Below are 26,356 nucleotides of genomic sequence, written 5' to 3' on the forward strand. Positions count from 1 at the left end.
TATTTTTTAAGCTGTACATGTGGAAAGTGCAGTTTGATGACAACATGGCATGTTGTTTACTTGATGTGCTTACGCGCTGATAGCTAAGTTAACAACACAGAGATATTTGAAGCAGTTTTACTCACCGCATGTGGTTCCAACACACAATCGTGACCTTTTCCGTTGGGACTGCATTATCCTTAAGAAATAAACGATGTGCAATCCGAAATGCAGGGAACAAACAAAAACACTTGCACAACTCCGTTGATGCTCTGTAAAAATAAACTCCATCCACTGGTCCCTTAATGCTGTTTCTCTTTTGGTAATCTGTGCAGGGTTGTCTTGCCCTGGCAACCAAAAACACACTTCTTTTGTGACTTTTCGCGATGCTCTCGCTCTGATCAGGCTGTGCTCAGCCTCTCTCAGTGCTCTGCTATACGGGAAGAGCTCTTCTTCTGCCGGAAGAGCGCGCACTTAGGACCCATATAAGGAAATTCCGCTCCATCTAACGTCACACAGAGCCATACTCGAGAAAAACTTTCAGAAACTTGTGACAAACCGGAAGAGGTTTTTTTGGAACAAAAATACTCCTTCAAGCGTACAACTTAATTTTTTAAACTTTGTCCATGTTAAGCATGGGAATCCAACTTTTTAACAGTATAAAAAACTCAGTATGCATGAAATAGCATTTCACCCCCCCTTTAATAAATATGTGTGTGTATTGGCACAATTGTTCAATAAATTCGCCAATTTCATTCATCATTATAAGTAGCAATAGGCTGAATAGCAAATAGATAGCCTAATTCTAATACATTCAATGACTATCCATCCTTAAATTTTTATACTTATGTAGCATACACAATAATATTATTTCACTGTAATCCTTTTGTTTTTAATATTTGGCATATTTGTGTGATGCGCATCCCTGTGTGTAATAAGCAAAGTCAACGCGCACTGTGCTGGACGGTAAAATGCGAACAGCGCCGGACTGACACTAGCAAACACACTTGCACTGCGCCTTGCGTCGCATTGTGCCGGGTGTATGATAGATACCTATATAGGTCACTCAGTGACCTAGAACTGGAATACATTGCAGATATGTTCACTGAATATAAACCTAACAGACCACTCAGATCATTAAAATAGAGTCAGTTAGAAATACCAAGAGTTCACACAAAACAAGGGGAGTCCGCCTCTAGCTACTATGCCACTCGCAGTTGGAATCTGCTTCCAGAAGAGATCAGATGTGCTAAAACACTAGTCACATTTACATCTAGACTCAAAACTCATCTGTTTAGCTGTGCATTTATTGAATGAGCACTGTGCGATGTCCAAACTGATTGCATTGTATTTTACATATTAAATTAATTTTATGTAAAATCATTTTCTATTTCTTTCTTAAAATCATTTTAAATAAGTCAATTTTTTTATATTTTCAAAGTTTTAAAATTGCTTGTTTTATTTTTGTTCTTCATGATTATTTTACTTTATTTTATGTAAAGCACTTTGAATTACCATTGTGTACGAAATGTACTATATAAATAAACTTGCCTTGCCTTGAAAATCACAGTTTTTTTGTATCTAATACAAATCTTTTATTAATATCTCCATTGTATTTTTTTGTGCTGTTGTTTGTAATTAAAATATTCTTATTTTCGTTACTTTTGTTTGAAAGTATAGTTTTTCCATAAACATAGCACATAACGAACTGTACCGAAACCGTTATCATAAAACCGTGATACAAACCGAAACGTGAAAAAGTTGAACGTTTCACCCCTAGTATCAATGTAGATTAATGCAATTTTAAGATGAGAACAAAACATGACAAAATATATTAAATAACTTACAGAGCTCTTTTGCAGGTTTTGATGACTGCTGATAATCTAATGAGACACTCGTCTGATTTCTTGAATTTCTGAAGCTCAAACTCCTCCAGCTCCTCGTCTGATGTCAACAACACAAAGACCAAAGCAGACCACTGGGCAGGAGAAAGATCAGCAGATGAGAGACTTCCTTTGCTAAGGTGGGTCTGAATGTCTTCAACCAGAGTTTGGTCGTTCAGTTCATTCAGACAGTAGAACAGATTGATGGACCTCTCTGGAGACAGATTAGACTCTAATTTCTGCTTGATGTACTGAACTATTTCCTCTTTGCTCTGCTCATTGTCTTCTTCATGTGTCAAAAGACCCTGTAAGAGTCTCTGATTGGACTGGAGTGACAAACCAAGGAGGAAGCGAAGAAAAAGATCCAGGTGTCCATTATCACTCTCTAGTGCTTTGTCCACTGCAGTCTTGAGCAAATCAATCATGGTTTCACTTTTTTCCTTTTCTGTAGAGTCTTGATCAAACACATATTTCTTATTGAGGTCTAGAAACAGATGTGCATAAAGGGCTGCAATAAACTCTTGAATGCTCAAGTGAACGAAGCAGTACATGGTACCAAGAGTGATCCCGGTTTCCTCCTTAAAGATCTGGGTACACATGCCTGAGTACACTGATGCCTTATAGACGTCAATACCACAGGCTTCCAGATCTGTGTCATAGAAGATCACATTGTTTCTTTCCAGCTGATCAAATGCCAGTTTCCCCAGTGAAAAGATGGCATCTTTATCCCAGGAAACATCTGGTGTATGTTCTCCATCATACTTTCGTCTGCTCTGCTGGATCTGAAATCTGAGGAAGTGTGTGTACATTTGTGTCAGAGTCTTAGGAGTGTCTTCAGTATTTGACTTCTGCAGTGTTTTGGAGACATCATCAGCCTGATTGTTTTTCACAACATTATTTATTTTCTCCTCTAAAATGTTCTGGAGAACAGTGGCTGAAATCCAGCAGAAGACTGGGATGTGGCACATGATAAAGAGACTCTTTGATTGTTTAACATGATCAATGATTTCTTTGGCCTGATTCTCATCCGTGACTCTTTTTCTGAAGTACTCCTCCTTTTGTGCATCATTGAATCCTCGTATCTCTGTCAGCCGGTCGATACAGTCAGGAGGAATCTTACTGGCAGCTGCTGGTCTGCTGGTGATCCAGATGAGAGCAGAAGGAAGCAGATTTCCCTTGATGAGGTTCGTCAGGAGAACATCCAGAGAGGCTGGTGATGAAACATCAGACCACGTCTCATTATCCTTAAAGTTTACAGGAAGTCGACATTCATCCAATCCATCAAGAATGAACAAGACTTTGAATTGATTTCTTCTTGTGAGGTTCAGTCCTTTTGTCTCTGGGAAAAACTGAGTTATAAAGTCCATCAAACTTAGTTTTTCTTTCTCCTTTAAGTTCATCTCTCTGAATGGAAGAGGAAATATGAAGCTGATATCTTGATTTTCTTTTCCTTCGGCCCAATCCAGAACAAACTTCTGCACAGAGACTGATTTTCCGATGCCAGCAACTCCTTTTGTCAGTACAGTTCTGATCTGCTTGTCTTGTTCAGGTGCTTCAAACAAATGTTTGCACTCAATCTGTATCTCCTGTGATTCATGACGTCTGGAAGCAACTTCAATCTGTCTCACCTCATGTTCAGTATTGACCTGTTCACTACAACCCTGAGTGATATAGAGATCTGTGTAGATGTTCTTCAGAAGTGTAGAGTTACCTTGCTTTGCAATTCCTTCAAACACACATTGATACTTCTTCTTTAGGCTACACTTTAGCTGATGAATGAAGATCAGCTCATCTAAACAGAAACAAAAATACAGATATTGTTTAGTCTTATTTTCTCTCTACATTTATAAGTGACACTCTGACAGATGATCATGAGTCTCTTACCTTCTAGAGTATCAGCAGCTTCATCTTGCTTCATCTCTCTCAGGAAGTAGAGCGTGAGATCAAGAGCTGCTTCTTTCATACTGCATCTGTTCTCATTAAAGTCCTTCACAAAGTATTGCAAGTTCTCTTTTTGTAAAATTTTCTTAAACTTTTCCAGTTCTTTCTTCAGAAATTTGATCACTTTGCTCTCAAGATCCTACAAAGAATAGAATGAATGAGAGAAAAAATGCCTATATTTGGTCAAAATTATTTATTCAGTAATTAAAAATATTCATCAAAAATCAAGTTGAGACAAACATTACTTTGTTTTAAATATTAATAAAAATAGGCTTTCATTCTTATTTTATAGGTTCTTAAAAAGAAAAAAGTTGAAATAAAAGTTCTGTCACACTCTTATTCATTAACATATTTGTTTATTATAATTATTAAATGTTCTTGAAAATGTGTTTTATTACCTGGAAGATCTGCAGGAGACTGTCTGTAAAATTTGTGCGGTTTCTGTGAGACTGTAAATCTGGATCTAATGTTTCACACTGAAACCTGATAGTAAATAAAATTATTAAAATACTGCATTTTTACGAAAAAAATATATATATGACCAAAGTATATTTTAAAGATTTTAGCAAAGAGAAAAACAATAAATAAGTGATAAATTTATTGACTACAAGTAGTTGTATGATAATTATTCACTGACACACTTTCTGACACAGTCTATGTTTAAAGAAAAATAAGAAACACATCAAATACCGTTCTGTTCGTGATGTTGTTTCTTCACTGAAGTTTACTGGTTCTCTCTTTGACCGGTCACTCTTCACAGACACAGAGCTGGACACATGTGAGTCTGATCTTACACTAATGACACAAAGAACAAAACACTTTACTACAGGAGCTCCTTCAGTCTCATTTAAAGAGCTTCACTGTTGAGGATGGTAATGAAGCACAGTATAGACATGCATTTGTCCATCTATGACTATGGATAGATGGAAAGACATATTCATGTTTGGCTGCATGATCTATTTTCCATGGTTAATTTATACCTCCTTGTGTCTGCTTGTGTGATTGTGTTACTGGAAAGAAGCTCCAGACTGAGTTCAATAAAGAGGAAATCAGTGAGTTATTGTTTTATTTCATTCATTTCTATCACAAGCATCTTAGTGGAGAAATAAGCCAACACAACTTTACAGTGTCAAAGATAATAAATACCTTTTGGTTTATTGTATTTTATGTACAGTGTATTTAGGGTTTTCTTTCTCATCCAAACACACAGCGTCTCCACAACATGACGACAACACTACAACTCACTGAAGCCTCGTCTTCTCTTTGTGTAAACCTTTGAACAGCATTACGCTAATATTTCACATTGTGATGCACACATTTGTGAAATTAATAGCTGGACTTCAGTCAAGACATTTTAATCATTTCTGGATCAGTGTTCTCTGTTAGACAGAATAAATCACTTTGCAGGAGACTGTGACCTTTCTAACTTTGAAGATCTTACACAAACAGATACATTACACACTAAAGGAAAATGAAAACATTCAAAAACATCTTATGACCCTTTAAATTAAGTTTGAAGTCAATTTTAATGTCCGACAGTAAATTTATGACCTAAAAACCCAAATCACTGATGTGGAATAATTTACTTAAGTACAGACCCAGTGCTGAAGAGTGACTGTAAATTGACTGTAAATGATGATGATTTTGATTTTCAATTCTCAGATATTTATCATCTATTTGGTTACTTTTTAAATATGTCTATGTTATTTTTTTATTAGGAAGTAACGAAGCTCTGAAGTTGTGCAAATAATTTCTAAACATAAAACAAAGGTGTTGTTTTTTTGTTTTTTTTTCCAGCAATCCTCTGAAAGTGCAGCAGTGTTTAAAATGATTCTCTGAAAACAGACTCAGTCTTACCTCTGTTTCTGTGAGAGACTCATCTTTCCTCTCTTCTCTGACAGACTGCAGCTAAACTGTCATTGATCAGCACTGGCTTGAGACAACAATCTGCTGTTCAGTGTGACCTGGAGATGAAGAGGTTAATGAGATCAAGAAATATGTTCAGTTAGCAGCAACAGCAACAAAAACACTATATAAAATAAAGTGAGTTACAATCAAATGCACTGCCATGTAGAATAACCAGATGATCTTAATGAGAAATTGCTGGTTTAAAAACACTTTCGATTTCGCGTCACGAAAACAACAACATAAACCAGAAGTGAAATACGGAAAAACCTTCAGAAATAAGTATTTTTTTGCTAAGCTTGTAAATATAAAATGTTTTCTAGGTCATGGCATGCATCAAATCCAAAGATCAACGCTTTCTCTTGCTATCTGCGTGTTTTCTGCAGTTACTTTCGTTTTCTTCTTCTTCGTGGGTTTTACTGGAGAGTCTCGAGCGAGCTGAACAGTTACTGCCACCTGCTGTACTGGAGAGAGGATATTACACCGAATACATTTAAACACTGCATTATTATTTTCACTCTTCCTGGACTGTTATCTATCATATTCACTTCAAATGTCACACATGCAGAGATTTGTATTTATTTCTTAATTTAAATTATTTTTAAATTTCAATTCATATTAGGGTACAGTATTAATACTTGTTCTACAGTTTCTGCTTCTTTATTGTGTTTAGGCTCAATGTCCAACTGGTCTTTGATTCCATCGTTACTTTGTCCAGCTGAGGGTTGAAAAGAGAATCATCCCATATTAAAGACTAAAAAAGTAGTGTTCCGTATTAAAAATAAAAAATAAAAGAAAATAATAAACAATAGGAATGTACAAATTCAGAAATAAATTGGTTAGAAGCAAATAACATGGTTTAACAGACTATAATGAAGTCTGCTTTATTGTCAATACTTCACATGTACAGTACATAAATACAGAGAATTGAAATAGTGTTACTCTCAGGCTCACGGTGCATACAGATAACACTAACAGTAGAACCTAAAAATACAGATAGATACAGATTAAATAAAATAATAAACACAAGCTGTTTGTTCTTCAGTGTGTTTGGTTCTGCAGGGTTCTAGATCTCTCATGTTCTCTCTGTCCTTCAATAAACTTTGTCTCTGCAGATTTATCTTCTTCATGATGATTTGATGCTTGTACCTATGGGCTGAAATAAAAAATAAATAAATAGATTATTATTTATCTTTTCTCCTATTAATATATAGGCACACACACACACACACACACACACACACACACATATATATATATATATATATATATATATATATATATAAAACGTACAATTAAAAGACCCCAAATATAAAAAAAAAATAAGCATTTAAAAATTGAAGGAAGCAATGAATTGAGTTTGACTTAATAAAGTGTTCTGGTTTTGTGTTTTATATGAAACACAGTTCATCACAGATTAATAAATAAATTCTGTTGTGATAGCTGCAAATGTCACAATAAGCTTTAAACCAGGGGTGTCCAAACTACAGCCCGCTATCACTCATGTGCTAGATATTTATATTTCAGTCCTGTAGTACATTATAAAACAGTGTGCAACAATATAGTGTGTTTGAATTATCATACTTAAAAATAGTATTAAATGAATGCAACTTTACTGGGACAAAAACCTCCCTTCACTTATACTGCTAACCAGGGTTCAAAATTACAATTGTTTTCTAAAGTTACCAGCCAATCAGAATTTCCACTAGCCATTTTTATTTTCCCGTGAAAATAAGATAAATTATGAGTGCCACTGAATGCATTTGATCATTTTATTAACATTGTTGGCATGAAAAACAGATATAAAGTACAATGCATACAACAAAATCTGCACAGAAAGTGCAAACACTTCATCTATCATCTGAATCACGTCTTCAGAGCTCTTCTTCTTCTTCAGAGGTGTCATCAGAATCTGAGCCACACTCTGTTCCTCTTGTTCGGTGTTTGTGCAGAAAGTCAGGTCTGCGTGAGCACAAACTGTCAGCGTGCCAGATGTCAATGGCTGTGGTTGGATCAAAGTCTTTGATGTCAGGTGAGCACAACTGGGTTTAAGGAGGTCAGAGAGGGTCTCATCTTTTAGGTGTGAGCCCCAGTCACTCTTTACCTGCTTCATAACACTGAACCCTCTTTCACAGTCAGCTGTAGATACAGGGATTGTGAGGAGAGCATCAGAAACATCAAGGATATCAGGACATGATGGTGCAGTATTCTGTTCACAGTAGACCAGGTCTTCTCAAAGCTTCCTGCAGCAGGCTGAGACAGAAAATATGCTTTCTGCACTTGCAAACAATTATACATTTTCAAATGCAACTTTAGTTATTAAAAGATGGCATCAAATTTGGATTGTGCCTTTAACAAATTACATTTACTCTGATTCCTGATAAACAAAATAAAACTGTCTCACAATATTAGACATTTCTATAGAGCTTAGGAACTTTTCAAGCACTTGTTTTTTTCTCAAACATCAAGTACCTCCTGCTGTGTGAAGTTCAGTCTTGAGAACTGTCCATTGATCAGGGATCAACTCCACATTCACTCCAGCAGACAGTAAAAGAGGTCAGAAGTGACTGATGAAGATTTGCTCTTTACATGTGAATTGCTAACCTGAACTGGTGTCTGTCTCTGGCCAGCACTGGAAACTGGTCAGCCGCATCTCCTGCAGGACACCACTGTTCACATCACTAAATCTAGCAGTGCTGAAAAGAAGTTTAGTAACCTCCAAGTTTAGTAACTTCACCGTTGTTTACCCCTGTCATTACAGAAGCTCCATCTATGGTGATTGCCACTTGCTTGTTTCTCCATTGAGTGCTGACTCCACTTCCCATTATACTACACACTGCTTCAGCTAGATTTGCAGCATCTGGCTTTGAATCTAAATCAGCTTTGACCTTGCCCTCAGTGGCACTTGTGACGTAGACCATTTCTTCTTCCATCACTGCACTGTCCAGAGATCATCTGACATGACTGAGATGAACTTGACATCTTACAATCTGGCCCTCATCTTTTTTCTCTCATCCTCTGCTATGTAGTGAATGAACTCTTTTGCCTGGTAGTCATCTGTAATTCTCTCCTATCTTCAATCCTTTCTTTCGGTCTACCCTGAAATACATTTTTATGTAAATGAAGCCACTGTTAGCACCTACAACACAGTACATTTCATTGAGATTTCTTTATTATTTTTTTTAACTCCCAAACGTAAAGTTTCATCCTTGTCTATGGAAGCACTCTGAATTGTATTAAATGCACTGTTTGGCAGTGGCTCTCCTGATGTAGAGTTGGGATCCACCTGAAGTCTATAAAAGACTGAAGTGATGATGAAATCAGATACAGCTTCCAGACCTGAAGAGCTCTCCGACTCAACAACCATCACTGATATTGCCTTGAACAAACAACTCACATTTTTACTTTATTTAATACTTTCACAGTAATTGTAGAATATTTGTTCTGCTTACTTACTAATTGTAATAAATAAACTGACTTGTAGTAGTATATAACACAAGTCTGCCTCCCTGGCATTGATTTATAGCTAAGAACAGACCACGGAGAAGTCTTCTGTGACCTGTTTTGTGAAGATGAACTCAGACGCTTATGAGACAGAGCAGATCTGACTTACTTTACCTCCCTGAGAATAAATAATATAAAGTAGAAGCTGTAGGAAACTTAGCACAATATATATCTTAAACATCTCTAAATAATACAGTTTTTTACCTTTTAAAGTTTAATGTTTGTTTTTAAGGCAATTAATTGGCTCGCCCAAACCTATATGATAACATTGTACGACCATACTCAGTTCAAAGGTCACTGAGATCTAGGGTTGCCACCTTCAATACAGAAAAATAAGGGACGCCTAGGGGGACAAAAGGTCCGATGATGTGCCAGTGGTGGTAAATCACAACTTAAAACAAGTTTTCATAAAAATATGAATTGCTAATGAACTTTAGTAATTGTATAAGGTGGTGTGAACACAGACTTCGGATAAAAATATTTGTCATTGTTTCCAGACAGTAACACCATCTAAACAGTGAAACCACATAATAAATAACCGGTCTACAAACATTTCTAAATTCATGTAAAACACACATTTTATTATTATTATTATTATTGTTAAGTTAATCTATTTTATATAGTTTATTGTTAATTCTACAGTAGCCTATTGATCAGTAGTATCAGGGCTGGACTGGTAATCTGGCATACCAGGCAAATGCCCGGTGGGCCGATGCACTTGGGGGCCGGTCGATATAATATTATTATTAATTTATTTATTTTTTTATTGGACAACGACTGGCCCATACAGCAGGGACAGCGGCCCATTGGTTAATTTTCCATACTGACACTGGACTGGCCCAATCATCTCTTAACAGGCTCCACCCCTCCCCCTCCATTTCTTGTGTCAGATGCAGTCAGTGGCTCAGTGCAGAAACAAAAGCGTAATGGGGGGTGCGGAGAAGTTGCGGGCCAAAAAAATAAAAATTCTAGAGGTTGATGCCTCAACATGTGCAAAAATAACCGACATGTTTAGTGCTGTAGCTTCAGTTTCCAAGCCTACAGTACCTGACGACATTTTGCAAGAATATATTTAAGTATATATTTTCTCATGTTTCTAATGAATTTCCAATATTATTTATATGCAATATTAATGGTGAGTGAGTAATTTGAATATCATATATATTATTAGGATGTTTTGTGTGAGTAATTTGGTAGTATAGTTTGTTTTTCTTTTTTATGGGAAGTATCTCAACAATGAGAGCTAAATGTTGTTTGGTGTCATATTAAAGAGGGGGTTGGCTCTTTAAAACAAAGTAGCCTATACTTGCAATTGTAAACTATTTTTTCTGCTGTCTGGTTCATTGAAAAAAAAAAAATCTTTTTAGAATTGCCAGTATTCTACATCCACATTCTATTGTGTTCTAAAGGATTAACTAGCTTTTATAACATGGAGCACATTGTCCATCTAGAAATCCTGCTCTTCAAGAATACAGGACTATATAACCAAAATGGATCCTTACTAAGTGTACTTTTAATAACTCTTCCAAATAATTGTAATCATCTCTCTCTTTGTCCTTATGTATAGTCAAGCCAGGTTGAGTTAGCAGTGGAGAAGGGCACCTCTGATCACCAGGGAGTCAGTCAAGAGAGAATGAGTACACTGGTCCACTTGCTCTGGGACGCTGGTCCATGGCACTTAGTTCTCAGCTTTGTAGGGTTTTTTGGGAATGGAACGGTAGATATGAATATATACAGGGACCACAAGGATGGTGTACTGGTTGATTATGTCGGACCGATTGTGATGTTTGGCGCCGCTGACGAAGCCGCGTGTGCCAGCATGTGTGTAAAAACACTGGCTCTGATTGGCTACCATGAAACACATGACTCTGCCTTAGCCAATCACAACCGCTTATCTCGTCATTAACCCACCTGCTCACTCGCTGTGTGAGACAGGGGTGCGTTCGGATTACATAATTTATTAAATAACTGCATAGTAACGCACCGCATTTAACGTTCAGTAACGTTAACGGCGTTGTAACGACGGGAAAATTAATTAGATTACCGCGTTACTGAAAAAAATAACGTCGTTACCTAACGCCGTTCTTTTAAACGCTGTTATTCCAAACACTGCTCTTGTCTGGTCTTGTGTTGTCATCGGTTGTGTTCTCGTGTCTGCCCTTACTTTAAAAAAAAAAAAAAAAAAAAAAAAAAGATGAGACAAGGACTCAAACAGAAAGCAAAGGGCTTTACTGAATAATAAAGCTTTATTATTCAATAAAGCCCTTTGCTTTCTGTTTGAGTCCTTGTCTCATCTTTTATTTTTAGGCAAACAAGCCAATGAAATGTATGAAAAATGAAAAGCTGTCAGAGATCATGCTGCACCTGCACTACATGTAGCTGGACAGATGATGCTTCACAAATGGATTTTTGCAGACATGGTGAAATTAACCGTTTGTTGGAGGAAAACAGGAGACTGAAGGAAGAGCTAGGCCAAAAGAGAACGGATAAGGTATTTTTTTAAATGTGGCTGACACTCGCTCCGAGTTAAAACAAACCAATATACCGAAGCAATTCATTTACTCAAACAGTACACTGACTGAACTGCTGTGAAGAGAGAACTGAAGATGATATTGGGTAATGTGGTCTTGGGTGACGGGATGGGGGGCTTATGATATTAGACTTCGTAGCCTATAATAAAAGAAAGAATTTCAAACCTTAACTAAACACATTTTTATTCAAAGATCAACCGTCTGTCATTACTCTTTAGTCTGCCACAAGAAACAGCAACATTAAAATCATGAACTCAAATGTCATTGTAAAAAAAAAAAAAAAAAAAAAAAAAAAAAAAAAGACTGTTGTAACAGTGCGTAAATCAGACCTTTCTGTAACACTTAACGTTAATAAGCTTAAACGAAAATAACGAAATGGGGACAAAAAGATAGTCTTTGTGCATAGGCTATAGATTAATTAGATAAATGAATATCTAAATTTGTGCCTATAGCCGCCTACGGTATTTTTTTAGAACTTAGAAAAAAGATGCTGCAGCCAATGAGCAGCCAGCGGGGGCTGCAGGACGACTCAACCTCCGCAGACAGTTTTTAATGTTTATCAGACAATAAATACTCAAGATTTTGCTTTAGTATAATTTTCGGGACAACTAGGGCCAGATTCGGGAGTCGGGAAAACAGTTTAGATTCCGGGACTGTCCCGAATTTTTCGGGACGTCTGGTCACCCTTCCTGAAAGAGCTGCATTACTTCATTAGCTTGAGTCTGACCTGCAGTGATGGGATTAAAATTTGGTGAGGTGTTAGTCAGCGAATCATCTGATTCTGATCTCGCTCTATCAGTATTCAGAGATTGAAGCCAAGTGAACATGTTAAGTGTGGTTAACTGTATTTGATTTTTAACCGAACAGAGTATACACTCATAACGAGTTTCACACACCTTCTCCGGCCAAGTTGAGTTGAGTACACGTAACAGTGGGAAAAGCAACACATGCGCTAATCATTTGTGAAACTTAAAGATGAATGGAAAATGTAGTTTCTGCTCTGGGTGGGATGAATTAGGAAGCTTGCATTGTGAACGGCGCTCTGAAAATAGGCAGTGCAGGTAAAAGATTAAATCCTCTATTAAAACAGATGTCCAAATGAGCGTACCGGTACGCTACAAGCACGTTCTGGGCGCACGGAGAGGTGGCGGTACGCTCAAGAGCTATATTTGGAAGTGGCGGTACTGAGTACTGGTGCATACCGGCCCACTTAAAGCACTGCGCATATATATATATATATATATATATATATATATATATATATATATATATATATATATAATGAATAAATAGGCCTTTACGAGAAATAAATTTTTACTTAATAAATTAAGAAAATTAACAAAAAACTACACACAAAACTACAAACAAAAAACAAGTAGCCTAGTATGTGCAGCACAAAAGGAAACCAGACACAGAAAGAGGCATCCTATTTTTCTTTAGGCTTATTTTAAGCATAACGATTTGTTTTTATTGTGAATGTGCACAAAAGGCAACCGTTTACAATTACGATGATCTTTTGGACTAAAATGAGAAGTTGCTTCCACAGTTCCACTGAATTTAAAAAAAAATAAATAAATAAAAAAAGTAAAGTGATTGTGCTGGGGCACACAGTTACTTTGACAATGCAGTCTCTTCATTATCATGATAAAATACAGTCACTCAAACATGAAAAAAATATGTTGGTTTCAGTTTCGTTTTGTTTTAAATGAATTAGTTTTGGCTTGTCGTCTGTATTGCTATAGCTTCTTATATTTTTAATTATTGTTCTTTTCTAAATGCTGTTAATTGAAAGGATTGTTGTGGAGTGAGGGGAACTAAAATAGCCTATGTAAACTGTAATCCGGTACTGATTCCAAATTACATGACAAAAATTATAGTTAGTAGCATAATAATAATATTCTACCATATTGACATAAAAATACAAATAGTAATTATATATATATATAATTTCACAAAGTTTGTCAGAACATTCTGTTTTTGCTTCAAATTAGGTTATTATTAAATCAAATTATGTGTATGATTATTATTATATAACTAAATGATATGAAATTATATGTATATGAATTATTTAACAAATTAAATAACTGTAATAACAGATTTAGGTTAAATAAAGATGTCAGTCTTTTTAGGAAACAAATCAAAGAAAAAAATAAACTAATTCTGTTTCTAATTTTCTGAATGTTGCTCAAAAACAATATATATTGTGTCCAGTTTTTATTATTTTTTTATTTTACCCAGTCATTTAAAAATAACAAATTTTTTAAAACAAAAAAATATGATTTCACATATCGTACCTAAACACGCGTGGAGAACATAATTAGAACTAGATACTAAATTAGTTAAAAATGCGATCCCCAAACTGACTCAAATGATTCGCGAACCCGCTTTGAACTCCCAAACTGACTCAAATGATTCGCGAACCCGCTTTGAACTCCCGAACTGACTCAAATGATTCGCGAACCCGCTACGAACTCCCGAGCTCCCCCGCTTTGAACTCCCAAACTGACTCAAATGATTCGCGATCCCCAAACTGACTCAAATGATTCGCGATCCCGCTCCGAACTCTCAAACTGACGTAAATGATTCGCGAACCCGCTTTGAACTCCCGAACTGACTCAAATGATTCGCGAACCCGCTACGAACTCCCGAGCTCCCCCGCTTTGAACTCCCAAACTGACTCAAATGATTCGCGATCCCCAAACTGACTCAAATGAATCGCGATCCCGCTCCGAACTCTCAAACTGACGTAAATGATTCGCGAACCCGCTTTGAACTCCCAAACTGACGCAAATGATTCCCGATCACCAAACTGACTCAAATGATTCGCGATCCCGCTCCGAACTCCCGACTCAAATGATTCGCGATCCCGCTTCGAACTCCCAAACTGACTCAAATGATTCGCGATCCCCAAACTGACTCAAATAATTTGCGAACCCGCTCCGAACTCCCGAACTGACTCATGATTCTCAATCATTTCAGAGCTGTAACAACAACCCAGATAGCAATGAGTCGGCGGACCGCCGGCGGCGCTCCGGCGGCAGTAGAAGCGTCAGAATAGCGTAATCGCAAAAACGTTTGACGGTGCACCGCCGGCGGCAGCCGCTTTTTAGAAGCGGCAGCCGCCTTCCTACCGCCTTCGTTCCGCGGCCGGCCCGCGGGCCAACCGCCGTCCCGCCGCCGTTATATCAAAGGCGACCCTTCCGCGGCCCGTCGGAGGCAAACGCTATTTTCGAGCGATCGGTCGCCGCTTGCTTATTTATTTATTTATATATATATTATATATATATATATTATGCAGTTTATCAAGAATAATGATTGATCAAACCAGACAAATTTCCATTTGACGTTTTAATTCCACATTTCAAAGTACAGTAACTGTCATTGAAACATGATGTCAGATCCCTGAAATATAAATAACAGAAAAAAAGAGAAAAATAAATACACACACACACACACATGCAGGTTTCCAATTAAATTGTAAAAAAAAAAAAAACAGCCTTAGCTTACAAGCAAATTATAACACTTACAATAATTGTTAATAATATAAAGAGGTCAGCTCTGGCATGAAAAGAATTACCAGTAAACATAAGTAATGAGTATATCTGGTACCAAAGAATGTGCAGGACACCAAAAAAAATTCAGGTATAACATCACATTTACAAGCCATTTCTAACAATAAGATAAGTGGTAATAATTTAGAATAAAGCTCTGGAGTAGAATAGACCATTATAATGGCATTGCTGACCTGGGGTACAAGATGTCTCTTGTATCTGTGATAAACATCTTCAAATATATATAAAAAATACTGAGGTAAAAAAAGTAGTAGAACAGATATAACTGCAATGCTGACCTGTGGCACAAGGATTTACAAGCTATATTTAACAATATAATAAGTTAAGCACTATGATAATATCCACAGTGAACAGTGTGGATTGGGGGGTGCAGTCTGACACTTCTGGCTTCTTTAGGGGTCTTGATGTTACTGACTGCAGGATAAAGAAAGGGTTCCAGTTGTCAGTGATGCTGGGATGTCAGTAGTCAGCCTAGGTTTAAGGGGTCGGCTGTGGGTCCCTCTCAGCTGTGCGGCGCCTTTTTCCGCCTTCACGCCAAACTCTCCAAGACGTCGCAGCATTAAGGTCTGATCTGCACCTACAGGGGTTAAATAAAATAATAGTCAGTCCTGGTCCCTCAACTACTAAACTATGACATTTATATCTAGGTCTACTACATGTATAGGTGGCCCCAGTGGGAATTAAACCAACAACCACAGGTGTTGTTTGCAAGTTGTACCTGATTGCCCAGTGCGAGCAAACGTCTTCAACATTGTCCCAACTTGCTTCACCTGCTCTTGAAGTGAGCCGCTGTCATCTGAAGCTACAAAAGGCATATGGTAATTTTGTACATACATCACATACTCTTTCCTAAGTTTGACTTTTTTGTGCATGTTCTTACCTGCTCGTGCAGTGCTTTCCCTCAGAGCTTGGTTCTCCTCCCTCAGAGCTTGGTTCTCCTCCCTAAGGGCTTGGTTCTCCTCCATCACGGCTTGTTTTTCATTCTGGAGTCTCTGGAAATCTACATTAAAAAACAAAACAACAACAAAAAAAAAAACACCTAAAGGCACTATTTTCAATACTTTTAAAACACTGGACACTAAGACATAGGCCTAAAATATACCTTCATAGCTGAAAACTTCATGCTGTACACGAGATGCCAGGGGAGTCCAAGGGCCAATTACAGAGCAATGACTTTCTCCTATTGATAATCATTGACGTAAAAATATGTTTGAAGTTATTGCATACATTTAATGAATTGGACTTAAAATGGAACACTTAGTTTAGCGCAACATATTACATACCTCCAGCGTTTTCACCCATATGCTGCCAGGGTAAATTTGCTGCTGGGGGTGTAAAGCTTAGTACTTGACGAGCTGGAAGAGCAAACATAACAGCTTTAACTTCAGTGCAGAGTATTGCATATTCAGTAATGAAACTATAATTGAACTGTGCAATGCTAATGGAATGTACAACACACCTCGACACCTTTCATCCAGAAACTGCTGCGGCGAGTAACCAGTCAAGTGTCCTAATGAAAAACAGATTATGATTAAAGGATTCCTTATCTTAAATAGAAGCAATAGTTTCCAAGACAAAAAAACGTCACAAATAACATCACTTACTTGTACTCAAACTCTTGGCTCTGTGAAGTGGAGTCTGAATTTCTGGGGAGAAACCTGGTTCTGAGAAAGAGGAAACAGAAATTTGAAAATCTAACAAAGGGTATAGTTTAGTGGCAGGATCACAAATCAAGCGTCACAGCAATTTTACATACCACCTCTGAAGTCTACAGATGGCACAACATTTTCCTGGTTTTTTGGAATCGATGCAACTTCTGGAGCATCGGGCAGCACTGAAACCTTGTTACCAGGAACAATGTTTTCAAAGCTCAAAAGAGGTTGTCCAAACGACAGCACTGCTGGTGCATCTGGAAGACTAGACTCCTCTTCATCAGAAGAGGCCTGGGGTCTGTACTTGGAATTTGAGATTCTCTTTCTCTTTCTCTTCTTGTCATCGTCCGTCGTTTCAACGCTAGAACCTGTTTGGAAGCGCACCAAATATCTCATCGCCTCTTGCCAACATTCTAGAGCAGGGAATAATGAATGAAAGTCAGTTATCCACCATAAACAGACAAAGAAAATACACAGATGAAATGCAGGAAAATCAAATGCATAAGTCAGAACCAAGCAACATTGCTTAACCTCAGTGTGTAAGTTACTGTAACAAAGGCACAACAGCATGTGTTAGCTAACAATTGCTAGCTGGACTAGCAGCTACTTGTTCAGACAAACAAAATCATTTAAACAACCTATATACAACGTTAGTTTTGTAAGAAAACACTAGATGTAAAGCTTTTGCTACGTACTGAAGCTATACACATTTCAACATGCTTGAACAGTGTAAAAAAGGCGAAACAGCATGTGTTAGCTAACACTCTGAACTAGACTAGCAGCGTGCGTGTCGGAACAAACAAATGAAAACAACCTAACGTTACTGGTATCATCATTCGGTTTAGTTAGAAAACAACACAAGTTATACTGATCAGTCTTGTCGTAGATTTTGCTACCTACTGCTGGAACCACATTACCACATGGGCGGCGGCATAATTGTCCATACAAGTAACTGTAGTTAATTCGACTGACCAAAACTAACTTAAAACACATACGTACTCACACTCGTATACGTATCTTAGAAGAAAGAAAAACTCAACGCCTGGAAGAAACAAAGTAGCTATTACAGAAAGTTAATTGTAACATGGCGGCAACTTTGTAAACAAGGCTAACTTACTTTAGCCTTACTTTAGCTTGACTAGTAAGGCATGAACAAAGATGACTACAGATTTTACAAAGATAAACTAAAAACAATGTAAACATAATATTGCGTTAAGGAAACATGTACTTACTTAAACGATGGTAGTCCACAGAAACTCGCGATTGAACGGCGAACTGACGCGAATGTGTGCTCTAGTTATGTTGTTTGGGGAGGGGCCAGGAGCTCAGTGGCTCCAGTGCGTCATCGAGCCACCGTTTTAGCTCCGCCCAAAAAAAAATCCTGAACACAGCAATGGTGAAAACCTATACTTTCTAACATTTATAATGTGTTTACATTTTTTTAAGTGTTTTACTGTCTTAAACATTTGTACAGGTCGCAATTGCAAATTAATCCCTTATACATGTAAAAAGTCAAAAAAAAAAAAAAAAAATCGAGGTTGGAAAAAAATGAAAGACATAAAATGACATTTCCTGGAATGGCAGAAAGACGAAATATTTCTAAATATTTCATAAATCTGCCAGTGCAGCTGTGAAACCAGAGGAGCTTTTAGATTTTAGTTTATCCTTCTGATCAGGTCAAAACAGAGATTTTCCTGTTTATGATAGGCTATTACCATGGTTGCAAATTAATAAAAAATTATAAAGTATAGACCTACCCAAGATTTTGGCCATGTTGCAGATGTCTTTCACTGTTCACTGATGTAGCCAGGCATTAGTGAAAAGTCTAACTTCATCAATTTATTCAGCTAAATTGTTCATACCATGAATTAAATATCTATTTTAAAACCTAATCAGAATCAGAAAGATATTTATTGCCAAGTAAGTTTTACAAAAGGAATTATTTTTGGTTTATGCATGTCTCAATTGTGCATAAATCAAAGAAATGTAAACAATTTTCACCTAAGTGCATAAAATAATTTTACATATAGCCTATTAGGCTACTCTATCGCTTCAGAGTTTCAAAGTAATTTAAATGTAATTTCCTAAACCGTACCTTATCATGGAATCAAGAGTCAAGAATAAACCCTAATGGCTTAAAAAAAAAAAAAAAAATAATAATAATAATAATAATAATATGGGATTTAATTCACATATAGGCTATTATGATTTTATAATCGCTTCAGATGTGAAAAGTAGTTAAAATGCTGTCAGTTCCACTTCCATTTTAACTCCCAACATGCTAAACATAGCCTTGGCTGCTGGTCGATTTTAGTAGAAATCCTTGTATTTCAAAGCGGCTTGCCGCCAGCCGGCCGCGGTCCATTAGACGGAGGCAACCGCCAAAGAAAATGAAGCAGTCGGCCCGCCGGCTTTTCGCCGGCGGCATCTCGCAAGAAATGGGAGTGACGTATTCGGCGGCAAACGTTTCATCCCCGCCAGCGGGACGCACCTATAGCCGACAGCTTAGGGCCGGCGGCAAAAAGAAGCCGTGCGGATATTTTTTGCTAGCTGGGAATACTATAAAATATATATTGTGTCCAGTTTTTTATTATTTTTTTATTTTACCCAGTCATTTAAAAATAACACATTTTTTAAAACAAAAAAATATGATTTCACATATCGTACCTAAACACGCGTGGAGAACATAATTAGAACTAGATACTAAATTAGTTAAAAATGCCTATCCACATACAGCTATGATTTGCGAACCCGCTCCGAACTGCGATCCCCAAACTGACTCAAATGATTTGCGATCCCGCGACGAACTCCCGAACTGATTCAAATGATTCGCGATCCCCAAACTGACTCAAATGATTCACGAACCCGCTTTGAACTCCCAAACTGACTCAAATGATTCGCGAACCCGCTACGAACTCCCGAGCTGATTCAAATGATTCGCGAACCCGCTTTGAACTCCCAAACTGACTCAAATGATTCGCGAACCCGCTTTGAACTCCCAAACTGACTCAAATGAATCGCGATCCCGCTCCGAACTCTCAAACTGACGTAAATGATTTGCGAACCCGCTTTGAACTCCCAAACTGACGCAAATGATTCCCGATCACCAAACTGACTCAAATGATTCGCGATCCCGCTCCGAACTCCCGACCTGACTCAAATGATTCGCGATCCCCAAACTGACTCAAATAATTTGCGAACCCGCTCCGAACTCCCGAACTGACTCATGATTCTCAATCATTTCAGAGCTGTAACAACAATACTATGAAACCATGATATGTTTGCTTAAGGTTATCATACCATCAAAATCTCATACCGGCCCATGACTAATAAATATATATAAATATTGTTGTTATTAACATGAAGTGCATTAAACATTACTTCAAGGTTTCCCTAACTAGGGTTTGTGACATTAATACAAAGCTAATTAATTAAATCATAAAAAAACATCATAGGCTACATTAAAATAAATAATTTTAAAACCAATCAAAATAAAATAAAATCTTTTTTAAATCTCAGGGGTACTTCAAGTAAATATATTGGGTGAAAGAGGATCAGATGACAAAAGTTTGTGAATGTGCGTTTTAATGTGTTTGAAAGACAAACGCCTTCCAAATACACAATAACACATGGTTAAATAATCAACAGAGTGATTATTTAAATAAAATCAATGTGTTCATCAGTAGTTGATGCAATGTTGAAACACTTCTTAAACCTGAAATGATTTTTATAAATCAATCTTCAAATGCTGTCACTGACAATGCAATGCTGCAATTTGGAAATAGTGGAATAACTATTAGGAATTTCACTGTTATCATATTTTTCTTTGTTTCACCAGTTTTCATATTATAGACAGACTGAGTGCATAAGTCTTTGGTGTAATTTTCTATAATAAAAAGCCTAATAAATCAGCACATTACATGAGATTAAATAAACCATGTGTATGAGTCCACATTCTGTTGCTTTGTGTTTATTGGTGAAAGAGCAATACCTGAAACACAAAAGTACATTTCTCAAATAACAACAAACTTTACGATTATAATTTAGAGCAAAAATAATTCTGATCGGTTTAGCCGTTATACAACCTGACTAAAATGCTCATACATTTCGTTTTCTTAAACTTGACTAAACTAAAACAGTACAGGGTTGACTAAATATGATTACTAAAATGTACATTTGAGTAAAACTAAGGCGGAATTTAAAAATGGCTGCCAAACTTAATACTGCTCTGCGATTAATTAATAATAATCCTACTGCTAAAATGTCAAGTTTTCATTGACTAAAACTAGACTAAAATGTTGAGACTTTCAGTCGACTAAAACTAAACAGGATAAGGTTGACTAAATATGATAAAAACTAACAAGGACATTTAACTGGTTCCTACATTATATTTCTATACACTTCTTCCAATCTCACACACTATTTAGGATGATAGTATGAACATTGAGACACAGGGCATGTCTTTATAAATGGAGAACTGAATCATTGACTCAAATGATTCAAAATTCACAAACACGAATCCTTCAGTAACGAAACACTGCTGTGTGTTGCTCAGAGAAGCGTTTGGAAGCGTTTTCATTAACCAAATGGAGCAAAAACAGTTAGCTTTGACAATATATCAAATATTGAACTAAAATGTATATGAACTACTCGTTTTAATGCTTTAAAATGTCAAATTTTCAATCGTGGTTTCCAGGGTAAACTTTACTCTCTTGGTCATGTCATGTTGCTTAACTGGGCTGTATGTTATAAATATAAGAACCAAGTTACAGACTGTGTGAACTTCAGCTGTGATCTTGTTGTTTACTGATCCGTTATAAATCACCGTTTACACTGAATGTAATAAAATCAGAAACATAGTAGGAGTGAACATGTGACCCGCCACTGATGAAATCCACACATATACAGTAAGTCACTACAAACAGTAAAATAAAAGAAATCAACTCAATTCATCAACAAACATTTCAACAACAAATACATATATACTCGATCCAAACAATAAATTGGCAAACAAACTTACTTTAACGCATCTTAAGGAAAGGACTCAAAGGACATGGTTGGGTGTCCATTCAAACACCCACACCTTACCAAAGGAAGAGAAACAATGGAAGGAACTGAGGTCTACTTATAGACCTTAACCAGGAAGTGTATGGGTAATGTAGTGCACTTCCATGGGTATTGTAGTCTACCTGGAATTGTGGGATATGTAGTACAAATATATATATATATATATATATATATATATATATATATATATATATATATATATATATGGGAAAGAAAAAAAATTAAAGATAAGGGTCAAATTGACAACAAAATGTCCTAATTGAACTGTGGCCTAATCCTGTCTAAGTCCAGGTCCTGTCGGTGAAACTGTGCCTGTTTTCTAAAATCAGCTGAAAATATCAAACATGTTTGATATCCTCCGACTGGATAAAATCAATGTCTGAAGATGAAATGTATGATATGATATGTAAAAATTGATAGCCTGAATGCGCTGCAAGTCACTTTGGATAAAAGCGTCTGCTAAATGCATAAATTTAATTTTTAATTTAATTTTAATTTAATTTTTAATAAAATTTTAATTTAATTTAAGTTAAAAAAGTCTGAGTCCGTGTGATCATCAAACACTTTGTGATTTTCTATGGAATTTGTCGACTCAAATCTGAAGACTAGTATAGTATAAGACTAGTATAGTATACTAGTATAAGACTAGTATAGGCAAGTATAGTGTCGACCCCTCCAGACTGAAAATCATCAGAAAACCAACAGAACATTGTGTGTGCTTTAATTATGTAAAGCAGATATGGACACCTTTGGGAGGAGACTGAAGTTTTTAACTTTTCCATAACTGTCTGCCCAAAAATCAATTATAGTCTAATAGTTTGTGGCTTTTAGATGTTACAAGAAATCTAGCAGAATCTCAAAAAAATCAAAAACAGATAATAAAAGCTGTAGTTATTAAGTTTTTAATTTTTGAGAAGCAAATAAAAAAGTGATCACTTGGACGTGGTTGTGTACAAGAGGTAAACACGATATAAATAAGGTTATTTTTCTCACACAAACCGCTCGTTTGGTGTCTTAGGTCATCAATGTGTACTTACGATGGGGAATTGTTTAATTTGGACTCCTCTGTGCATGCTCTTTGAGGTGGTGACCATAGACCTGCATTATATGAGTCACAGACAAGAACGGTTTGACCTAAAAATATCATAATGGGAACGACTGCAGAAACAAAGACACCTACAAAGGAGCGCTGCACAAGATCCCAGGCCCTATGCATAGGGGGCCCCCCTCCCCTTGAAAATATATATTCCAGACTTTTCAAGGGCCCTCTCTAAAAGCTAAAACATACCAAAATTTAATTTGAGAGTGAACTATCCCTTTAAATGAGCGAAATATCATAACTGCTGGACTCACCTCAGAAGGAACAAGGAAGGATACTAGTGGTGACGTAATGACAGTGATGCGAGAATAAGGGCTTATCAAAACCATTTTTTATTTTTTTTTGCCCCAAGAGATGTTAATTATAACTTATCCTTAAAATATGTTATATGCTTTCACACAAACGAAAAATGTATAAATATGTTGTTCATATTTGTTTACCACGTTTACCCAATTGTGAATTAAAAGTCCTTAGTGTTATTACTTAACTTGCCAATTAAAAAGATTGGAATCAAAACACGCCAAATGGCAGTCGCAGTCTCAAGAACATAACATCTGTAACATTTACAAAAATCTAGCTAAAACAGCAAGCATATTAGCTCATGACTTTCAGAAGTACCCAATATTATCATCAGTTTCATAAAGTAGACTAGACAATAAAACTGGACAATAAAAGTGTGTGATAAAATGAGTTTAATACATGATTTAATACACCACTTTATAGAGAAGAGAAGCAAACAAATGCACTGTTGCAAAGCTACATTATACGTTTACCAAAAAAGGTACACTTTTATATATATGTAACAGTGAAACCAGGCAATTGCTACACAAAATGCATGTACAGTATGGATGCTCATACATCTCTAAACATGTATGCTAAATATCTGATGTATGGATAAAGCAAAAGCAGATATGTGTCTGTAAGTATTAAAGCACAAAGAGACTGCTATATAAATAATCTGCTTGTTTCTGCATGTCTCTGAATGGTGCCGTTTTATTTACTACACACTGAAGTTTGTATGATGCTAATAGTGTTTTAAATGTCTACATAATCATGAACATCAGCAGGGCTGAGAGAAAACTTAAACATTTCCTAGTTTTATTGAAGAAAATCCATTGTAAAATCCATTCTGCAACTCAAAGGTCCGCTACAACCAGTCGAAATAAAAGTTTGATTTAAATTGAAATTATGACAGAAATATATCAAAATTATATTAACACCAATAATATTATTCTTTATAATTATTTATTTAAACATTATTAAGGAATATTGTATTTGTCCATGTTTTATCTTAATATACTTCTGTTGTGCAGAACTTTGCCAAAAATAAAAGTTCTTACATTTTCATTTAATATCATTTTTAAAAATGTATTAAAATGTTAAAGTGTTATATGCCAACATACAGTCAAACCTAAATTTATTCAGACACCTTTAGCATTTCTCACATTATCACAGTTTACTCGCTATAGTCTAGGAAAATTGTTATAAAATATGACAAGAACTTAAGAGTTAAACTGTGTCAGGAAAAAATCATGTGTCAAATACATTTTCTGGTAACAATTTTTTAAAATCAGTTTTACTGGTAATTTATGGTACATATTAATGGCTCAAGGAGGTGAAATCGATCAAATAATACATTGTTTTATATATATGTAAATAAAATGTAACCGTAAAGTATTTTTCAAGTGTCTTGATTATATTCACTAAAACTTAATTTCTCAGCTTCGGTTATGATTACTCATGTGCATATTTGAAATGTATAAGTAAATGTACAACTTTTCTGCACCATCACAATCAGACCTGGGTCTCATCGGTGTCAGGCAGTAAGATTTTATCAATCAAGACATTTAAAACATAAAAAAGTCTAAAAAGCAATCGTATCAGGTAATGGCTTTCGGATAAACTCAAAATTATTAAATTAATAATAATACTGATTAAACTATTGTCGCAAGTAGCATCATTAGACATTAAAAATGGTCAATAAACGTTGATAAAATACATGATTATTTAATACATGATTACTTGAAAATTTGTGAGAAAATTATTGATTTACAACCAAACCAAGTGCATCACAAATGGTCGAGCATTTATAAGATTATAAGATTAACAATTAAACACAAACACCAGATCAATGTATTTCCTAAAACTAAGATGGACACTTCTTCAGGTCACTTTGTTGTCCACACGACTAAAAAGTCCACTTTTTCATAAATGGAGTAAAAAAAAAATCTAACTTGAAATTATAAAGCATAATGAGAGATTATGAAGCAAATTGAGAAACAAGAATAAAACAATTAGATGATGTTCTTTTGGGAAGGAACTATCTATGAGTTGATCTGAATCTCTTGAAAAGTCTTGAAGTCTTGAACTTTATTCACCGTGACAACTTTGGACTTTTCTTTCTTGTACACATATCTGAAAAAAAAAAAAAGACTATATGTTACTGTATTATCTTCACTAGCCTACTACTAATCAATCATTACTTTTGGCACTGCAAACAATAAAAGTAAACAATTAAGCTGTTTCACTTCAAACTGCATTTCGAGTTCAGTGTGCCATCACTCATTGTGGCTTTCAGACACAAACTCAGATTTATTCTAGGGCTGGTAATTTTTTATTTTTTTAAATCTAATTAATTACATGATGTGGTGATTAATTAATCGAATGAACCGCACATCAAATTTGGAGAAATTACTCACAAAAGATCATTTAAAGTCGTTGTTGTGTAAAGCATCAGGCATTATAAAAAGTAGATTCAGCAAGAAATATTTTGTTTGATTATGCTCTTTTGGACCATGTGAGAAAATGGTGACCGAATTGTCATTTTTGGCAGGGTGAACTATAACATTAATCATTTATTTTCTTAATTTTATTATTATTACTATGGAAATATGAAATTATTTCTTTAATGAAATGATGAAATAATAAACTAAAACTGCGTAGGTGGAGGTAATGTCTTAATGATTAAGTCATCGAGTCATTTATTCATTCATTTGGTTTGTATAAATGGCTGATTCATTCAGGAGTGAAGTAAAGGGTTCTTTATGAATGGTTCATTGAATCATTAGGTTTGTTCGACTTGAAGAGGATCATCACCATCAGACCGACCGGTGTGTGACATCATCATCATCACCATCAGACCAACCGGTGTGTGTGACATCATCATCATCACCATCAGACCGACCGGTGTGTGACATCATCATCATCACCATCAGACCGACCG

The 26,356-nt window shown here is 36.0% G+C and overlaps 3 protein-coding genes and 1 long non-coding RNA gene across 6 annotated transcripts in view; all 4 read right to left on the minus strand.

Annotated features, from left to right (window-relative positions):
- The window catches only part of LOC127987617 (protein NLRC3-like), a 69,004-nt gene extending 62,914 nt beyond the window's left edge, over positions 1–6,090 (minus strand). Inside the window, exon 1 of the mRNA XM_052589991.1 lies at positions 5,661–6,090. Coding sequence (XP_052445951.1) covers positions 5,661–5,683 — 23 coding nt within the window. The 5' untranslated portion in view covers positions 5,684–6,090. The remainder of the gene's footprint in view (positions 1–5,660) is intronic.
- Positions 1–26,356, minus strand: part of LOC127987559 (uncharacterized) — a 1,718,354-nt gene that overhangs the window by 541,292 nt on the left and 1,150,706 nt on the right. The gene's annotated exons all lie outside the window — the stretch shown is intronic.
- On the minus strand, positions 7,193–22,049 carry LOC127987638 (uncharacterized). The gene is made up of 3 exons (XR_008161295.1): positions 21,988–22,049; positions 8,313–8,404; positions 7,193–7,961 (listed from the first exon to the last, which is right to left on the minus strand). It is a non-coding gene; the product is annotated as an uncharacterized LOC127987638 (long non-coding RNA).
- On the minus strand, positions 15,077–19,120 carry LOC127987591 (uncharacterized). Of its 3 annotated transcripts, none has more exons than XM_052589963.1 (9): positions 18,200–19,120; positions 17,072–17,380; positions 16,920–16,979; positions 16,775–16,825; positions 16,599–16,670; positions 16,418–16,495; positions 16,196–16,315; positions 16,034–16,117; positions 15,077–15,892 (listed from the first exon to the last, which is right to left on the minus strand). In XM_052589963.1, exons 2-9 carry the CDS (start codon positions 17,361–17,363, stop codon positions 15,723–15,725), a joined length of 927 nt encoding a protein of 308 aa, XP_052445923.1. In that variant the 5' UTR covers positions 17,364–17,380; positions 18,200–19,120; the 3' UTR covers positions 15,077–15,722. The 3 variants fall into 3 exon arrangements, with proteins under 3 accessions (XP_052445923.1, XP_052445924.1, XP_052445922.1); XM_052589964.1 differs by lacking the exon at positions 18,200–19,120 and adding an exon at positions 17,868–17,975; XM_052589962.1 differs by lacking the exon at positions 18,200–19,120 and adding an exon at positions 17,864–17,947.

The sequence above is a fragment of the Carassius gibelio genome, chromosome B22, assembly GCF_023724105.1.
Source record: "Carassius gibelio isolate Cgi1373 ecotype wild population from Czech Republic chromosome B22, carGib1.2-hapl.c, whole genome shotgun sequence".
Classification (NCBI taxonomy): domain Eukaryota; kingdom Metazoa; phylum Chordata; class Actinopteri; order Cypriniformes; family Cyprinidae; genus Carassius; species Carassius gibelio.